Here is a 7495-nt window from a genome sequence, read left to right on the forward strand (position 1 = left end):
AGTTTTTTGGTATTTTGGGATTCCTGATTGTTTTAAGAAAATTTTTAGAATATTGAATCCCAAAAGTGCCTAATTTTTAGAATTTGTCAAATCCTCTCAATTGGAGAGGATTTTGACAAATCCCATAAATGGATGTGCTTACCTCTCAATTGGAGAGGATTTGACAATTCCTAATTTTATTTTTTGTCGGAGGTAACTTCACCAAGATAGCATATTCATCGTATTACAAAATTTTGGCATTTGGTAATGCTACAATTTGAGGTTGAAACAAACAAAATATTACAAATTGTAGTATCCCAAATCCCAAAATAGTAATGAAATAAACACCATTTTAGAAATCATAACTCATAACAAAACACCTATAGATTTTAAATCACATGATGAAATCCATATCCTAAAATTATAGGATTTGAAACAAACACGCCCTAAACCAATTCACCAAGAGGAAAATTAATCCAATTCACTCTGTGATTGGCCATACGCTAGAGCAAAAAATAACAAAGAATAATACCAACCTTCAAGAGAAATAATTAGCAATGTTACAAGAAAGAAAAGAAAAAAAAAATACATGAGTACAGTCTCGGTACAAGGTTTACTTTTTCCCTGTTCATAACTTTCACAACTTACATATAAACCAACCAACAAATACGCAATTCGCGATAAAATGTCGATAAAAACCACAAGATCAGTAAAATCCTCTTTACGATTCTACTGGGGTGGTCTCTGGTTGTGACTCGGGTTCTGGCTCCGGCTCTGCTGGGTCTGTAAGGTCTATTTCCGGTGGCACGACCGGGTCGGCCGAGCGTTTTTTCTGAGCAGCTTCAATCAGATGATCGTAGCTTCCCTTCTCTTTGAACAATTGAGCGAAGTGATGCCTGCAATAGAGAATGCCATCCAACGCAGCATAGCTTGATGTTGTGAGTGTGCACCCCCCATGAGAGCACTTGAAGCAGGTTTTGTGGTAATTTTCTCCCTCCACGGTGAGCTACAATTTGATAGGGATCATTTATAATCATTAACGGACATAAAAGCAGGAGGAAATATTTAAGCCAACAGCTTCGGTGCTCTCAAGCAGTTGGTATAGTTTGTTTCCTTAAAAATCTCTCTCACATCCTAAATTTGAGGGATAAGGTAGTTAACAGTAGTTCCATACCCAAAAAAATAATTTCACTTAGATAAAAAGGTTATTTTAGGAAGTATAAATAAGAAAATAAATAGGAAGTAGTTAGAATTCTCCAACTAATGAAAAACTCCCGGAGTCTTTATTTTTTTGACGTGGTTTTCTTCTCCAATTCCCTAATTCATTGCGCGAATGGCCAAACCTAATGGAATTTAATTTTTGATATGGTCATCGATCCTATGAAATACTTCATATGAGCGTCTTCTTTCTCTAGAGTATTGAGCCCGAGATCATGAGTGTCGCCACCGGGCCAATCTGACTGGAAATAAATTCTTTTTGCATGGAGGAACTGTATGTATGAGCCCGGCATTAATTAATTGGCTTTCTCTTAGGCCTTGGGAACCTTCATTCGATTAATTTTCAACTAAACAACTGAGATTTTGAATGAACATGGTTGCTTTGTTTAAGTTCATCAACATGGTTGATGGTCGATTTTCTTCGGATCCAATTTCTTTGTATCGCATTCAATCACATGTTAGATTTCTTGTTGATATCTTTATTGAGGAATTTTCTTAGCGTAATTCACCTATGATTCTATTTAAACGGATTTATACGCGTTTGATGGAATTCTGTGGATGAGAAATTGGTGGGGACGAAGATTTTTTTGTTTTTCCAAATTTACCCTTTTTTTAAAATAAATTAATAAACGATTTTAGGAGCACCGAAGCAAAGCCTAATATTTAAACCGTCAATTTTTTAGAAAATAACAAGCCAGAACCCAAACTTTTCTCCCTCTCTCAATAGAACAGTACAAACCTACCCTTTAAAATTTTCCTATTTCCCCCTCTTCATTTAACTCGATTAACTATTAATTCAGTTAATTTTATCCTTTTGATTATTTTAATTAACTTTTTTACGGCTGAGGAGGTATTTTCGTTGGTTAGTGATTGACCCACGGTCCCACGATATGTTAGACTTGACGGTTACGTTGGGGAGTCGGAAGTGAAAAGTTTTCAAGGGGTTTATGTAACAAAAGAAGTACTTCAGGGGTTATGTGCAAAACCCCTCAAAGTTTAAGAAGGCTTTTCTAGTGTCCCGACTAGTGAATATACAAACTTTTCTAGATACTGTAATGCACCACTCTAATATTACAATATATATGTAAGTTGAACATGATTATTGCACCATTATACTTATAGGCACTAAATGTGGTTTTATCATGCTTACGATAAGAATGGAGACTGACCGTTTCGAGAGGGTAAGCAGTTTTCTTGCAGACGGCGCATTTCTCTGTCGTTCCAGAAAACATGGTGGAGACTCTGCTCGGTGTCCTTGACTGTAAATTTTCATTTGGGTCGATGAACAGCTTATGAGATTAATTACATATGAACCCAGAATAGTAAATTTCACATTAACATACCAGTTCTTTGTTTTCGGACTTCGGTGCTGGGCATCATTAAACCACATAAAGCAAAGAGCAAAGGTTAATATGTGAAATTAATATTAAGATGCATGCCAGCAAAAAGAATACGTAATTAGCTTACGGGTATGAAATTTCTTAGAGAAGCTCCCGGTCTCCTTGAACAGCTGCTCAAAATGAGGCTTGCAGTAGAGGACACCATCCATTGATGAGTAGTTGCACATCTGAGGACATGTGCACATGGCTTAAAAGCTTGCAACATTCATGAGCAATATCATCATCCCTATGCTATTACTTTATTTTTTTACTGATCTCATAGTTTGTTGTTATTGCAATATGGAAATCAACAAGTTTTATGTCAAAATTAAGGATAATAGGTAATCTATATGAATATCACATTGATATTTTAATGCATGCAGATACACCCTCAATCTGTGCCTGTAGAGTCATTGTCTTTAATTTCACGACCCGGTACTCCCTTAGTATTATTTTCGAAGATAGACCCGCAAAGCGAAAAAAATTTAGACTGTTTTACCCTCACAAGGTCTGTTCGTCAAAAAACAACAATTTCCTCCTTGCGTGAGGGTGAGAGAATCAAAATATTTCGTACGAAAATAAAACTAGAGAGGTACGAGTTCAAAATAATGAAACTACAGGGGCCTAGCTGCGATTAACTACACCTTCTGACTAAGTTTTTCCATGTAATTATAAAGAGTAACAGAAAAAACGCAAGGCATGAACATGAAAAAGCAACAGAAGACATTATACTTACAGTCAGGTTCCCCTTGCAGTGACTGCATTTGAAGCAGGTTTTGTGATAAGAAACACCATCGGCCGTCAGCAAGTCACAGATATGCACGGTCTTGTCGCAGGCCGTGCACTTATCCTGAGTTCCGCTGAACGACATTTTGCCAGCGAAAACTTTGTAGAAATCTTATTAATGTAATGACTTGGAAATGGTTCGCCTTTTTTTCCTCTGCGAAAAGGCGAAGTTATTAAAGAAGGAAGGATAGATGAGAGATTTGAAAAGGTATATGAAGAGAGGGGAGGAGATTTAAGAGGCTGAATTGTTGAAGGGAGATGAGAGAGGGAGAGGAGAAATAGGAGAAGGAAGGGGTTTGGCCTCTCAAATGTATTAGAACAAGTCAAGCCACAGAACTACAGGTACATTGAGAAATACATGGGTTGATAAATCCGGATGAGTCTTGTGATGATTTATCTTCAATATTTTAACACTTCATATTTTGCAATCAAGCAATCAATCAAGCCATCATCTATGCTTAGAACTATGGAACAATTGAATTGATCATGTAGCCAGATATTTTACCTTGAAAATTATAGGACCAAATGTACAATATAGTAACTCTGAAAGGTGACATTTTTCTGGTTATAAAGTGGATGGAGTTAGGATCAATAATGAGTCTGCTTCAATCAAAACATATAATATCAAAAGCGAAGTGGATTAGTTCTTTGTTTCACAAATTCCACGATTTTGCCTTCTTGAGTAGGTTCAGTATTAATGGTGAGGCAATAAAAATAAAAACAATGTAAAAAATGAAACGATAAATAAGGTGTGGAACATTATTATACATTTAGAACCTAATACACATGAATACATGATTAACCTCAATATGTGATCTTAATGTAGAACACACGACAGACATGTTTATGTCAAAGTGGGACAGTCGCAAGCTCAAACGCGGGCCCGGTCGAGGAAAATAATTTGCTACAAAGAAACGACCATAACTTTCAAACCATACGTCAGAATTGGACGAATTATATATGAAAATCGACTATCTTGACGAGACGGAGCCAACCAAACCATCCTGTAAGGGTTCGGTTTGCTTCCTCCGTTTCGCAAAATTCCTTACGGTTTGAGAGATATCTGCATTTTTGTTCGTTTTTTATTATTTTTAGTAATGTTTTAGGAATCTGTATTGATTAGGAAACAAATCTGATTTGATCTCAGATTTGACCGGTAGACTTTCCTAGTCATAAGGAGTCTTTTGAGGAGTTTTGATATTTTAGTAATTCTTTTACTATTTTTGGTAAAGTTTAAGTCCTTGTAGGAGTTTGAGTCCTTGTAAAAGTCTTGTTTCTTTTTCTATTTAAGTAGAGTCTTGTAAGCCATGTAGGCGTCTAAAAATACCTATAGGTATACACACACAACTCGAGACAAAGAGAAGATGATGAACGTCATTATCGAAGTCGAAGAGGATTATCCGAGTCAAAGAGGATCATCTGACGTCGACAAGCGCATGAAGCGAATCGGCGAACCATTAATGACGTGGTGACGAACCACCGAAATGGCCAACGACAAGTGGTCAGCGTGCTCACCGGCCACCGCTAAGTGGCCCGCACGCTCATCGGCCACAAAAATGGCAAACCAAGTGGCCCATGCGCTCACCGGCTACCTCCACGTGGCCTGCGCACTCGTCAGCCAGCTCCAAATGGCCCGCGTGCTCACCGACCACCGTCAAGTGGCCCGCACGCTCATCGGTCACCAGAATGGCAAATCAGCCACCTTCCCCCTACCCCATTCCTCCGGATTTAAGCTTGGACTTAATCCCGAAAAGAGCCACAATCTCGTTTGGTCGTGATTGTCGCTTCTGCGAATACTTCCTTCGTGAAGTAGGAGCTTTGATTATCAATCTATCAACCGGATCTGATACGTGGCGGTCCACGAATATCATCGTCCCTGGCACAGGCGAAGTTCCCACGCAAACAACAAACGATAAACATCTGTTGTGTCTTGTTTGATAAAATTATAATTTTTATTTTCGTTGTGTAAGGAGATCTTATAAAAAGATCGACTTTCTTTCTTTTTTGAACTTATTGTAATGGCTGAAATTATAATGAGTTCGTCACCAATGAAAAAGCAACTTTTGACCCAAACAAACCCTAAAGGCATAACTTTTAATTAATAAAATTATATTTTTCTTTAATATTTACTTTGTGGATTAGAAGCTCTTCATGGATTCAAATATTGTCCTTGGTGGATTCCGAGACTACTACTTCCGTGCAACATCAATTGGTATCAGAGCCTTATCCCTCCGATCTAATGGCAGGTGATGAAGCCCCTATTACTCGAACTGAGTTTGACGTGCTAAAGGTCGATGTTAATCAGATGAAGACTGTCATGAAGCGACTTACGGCGATAGTAGAGCGTCAGAACACGGCGGGAGTTCAAAATCACGTTGATGGTCACCAACGACGTGATCCGACTCCATATGATGAATCCGAAAACGGCGAAGATAACTATGCAGCCCCACGTCGTGGTGTTTATCGCAGAGACCATCAACGAAGGGATAATTATGACGCTAGAGGTTTCAATATGAAGATGGATCTACCATCTTTCAATGGGCAACTTCATATCAAAGAATTCCTCAACTAGATTGTAAAAGTAGAGAGATTCTTTAAGTATATAGAGATCCCAGGAGAGCGTAAGGTAAAATTGGTGGCCTACCGACTCAAAGGTGGAGCTTCAGCTTGGTGGGAATCTGTTTGTCTGAATCGATCTCATCAAGAAAAATGGGAAAAGATGAAGAAACTACTGAGAGCCTGTTTCTTGCCAAGTGATTATGAACAAGTTTTATTTGGACAATACCAGAAAATCAGATGAAGACTGTCATGAAGCGACTTACGGCGATAGTAGAGCGTCAGAACACGGCGGGAGTTCAAAATCACGTTGATGGTCACCAACGACGTGATCCGACTCCATATGATGAATCCGAAAACGGCGAAGATAACTATGCAGCCCCACGTCGTGGTGTTTATCGCAGAGACCATCAACGAAGGGATAATTATGACGCTAGAGGTTTCAATATGAAGATGGATCTACCATCTTTCAATGGGCAACTTCATATCAAAGAATTCCTCAACTAGATTGTAAAAGTAGAGAGATTCTTTAAGTATATAGAGATCCCAGGAGAGCGTAAGGTAAAATTGGTGGCCTACCGACTCAAAGGTGGAGCTTCAGCTTGGTGGGAATCTGTTTGTCTGAATCGATCTCATCAAGAAAAATGGGAAAAGATGAAGAAACTACTGAGAGCCTGTTTCTTGCCAAGTGATTATGAACAAGTTTTATTTGGACAATACCAGAATTGTAAGTAAGGTGGAAGAACTGTGGATGAGTACACGCATGAGTTCTATCGACTGTCATCCCGCAACAACTTAAACGAGAGCGAGGCCCAACAGATGTCTCGATATATAGGGGGATTAAGGATGGCGATTCAGAATCGTGTATCTTTGTAGTAGACCTATACCTTAGCAGACATGGTTAGCCTAGCCGAGAAGGTGGAGTGACAACTCAGAGAAATAGTAAATGATCATGGGTAGCTTCCGACAGGTCACGCACGAGCTTTAATCATGGTAGGAATAAACAGTCTCAAATTATTTCTGATCAAGATGCTACAATGGAGAAGGCAAAGGGTCCAGTGATAACAACGACAAAGAAGACTACACTACCAAACCCATATGCCAAGCCTGACCCGATCAAGTGCTATAGATGTGGACAACCTGGTCATCGATACAATCAGTACCCTAAAAGAGGTGTTGTGAATATGGTGGATTATGAAGATGATGATGTAGACCAAGACGATGTTGAAGACTATGATGGTGGATTGGATCCTGATGATGATGGGAAACAACTCTCATGTGTTGTACGACGACTATTATTATCCCCAAAGACAGAAGAACCACCACAGAGGCATAACATCTTCCGCACGAGATGCACAGTGAAATAGAAGATCTGTGATGTCATCATTGATAGTGGGAGCAGTGAGAATATTATCTCTTGGCGCATGGTGGAGAAATTAGGTTTGAAGATGGAGAAACACCCCGCTCCTTACAAGATCGGTTGGATTCGTAAGGGTAATGATGTGTAGGTTGATGAGGTGTGTCGAGTATCTTTTTCCATTGGCCAAACTTATATCGATGAGGCATTGTGTGATGTA

The 7495-nt window shown here is 39.0% G+C and overlaps 1 protein-coding gene across 1 annotated transcript; it reads right to left on the reverse strand.

The window, feature by feature from the left end:
- LOC109825620 (LIM domain-containing protein WLIM2b-like) lies at positions 496 to 3552 on the reverse strand. The gene is made up of 5 exons (XM_020392477.1): positions 3313 to 3552; positions 2665 to 2764; positions 2541 to 2566; positions 2367 to 2456; positions 496 to 985 (listed from the first exon to the last, which is right to left on the reverse strand). The coding sequence occupies exons 1-5, from the start codon at positions 3445 to 3447 to the stop codon at positions 701 to 703; spliced, it is 636 nt and encodes a 211-aa protein (XP_020248066.1). The 5' UTR covers positions 3448 to 3552; the 3' UTR covers positions 496 to 700.

Source organism: Asparagus officinalis, chromosome 10 (genome assembly GCF_001876935.1).
Source record: "Asparagus officinalis chromosome 10, Aspof.V1, whole genome shotgun sequence".
NCBI classification, from domain to species: Eukaryota; Viridiplantae; Streptophyta; class Magnoliopsida; order Asparagales; family Asparagaceae; genus Asparagus; species Asparagus officinalis.

What these genes read in the sequence shown, in the direction of transcription:
- LOC109825620 (XM_020392477.1), bottom strand. Translation starts at nt 3,447, where the DNA reads ATGTCGTTCAGCGGAACTCAGGATAAGTGCACGGCCTGCGACAAGACC. An exon ending in CTCTAAGAAATTTCATACCC is followed by an intron (nt 2,567 to 2,664) that starts GTAAGCTAATTA and finishes AATGATGCCCAG; the next exon opens with CACCGAAGTCCGAAAACAAA. An exon ending in AGTCCGAAAACAAAGAACTG is followed by an intron (nt 2,457 to 2,540) that starts GTATGTTAATGT and finishes GAAAATTTACAG; the next exon opens with TCAAGGACACCGAGCAGAGT.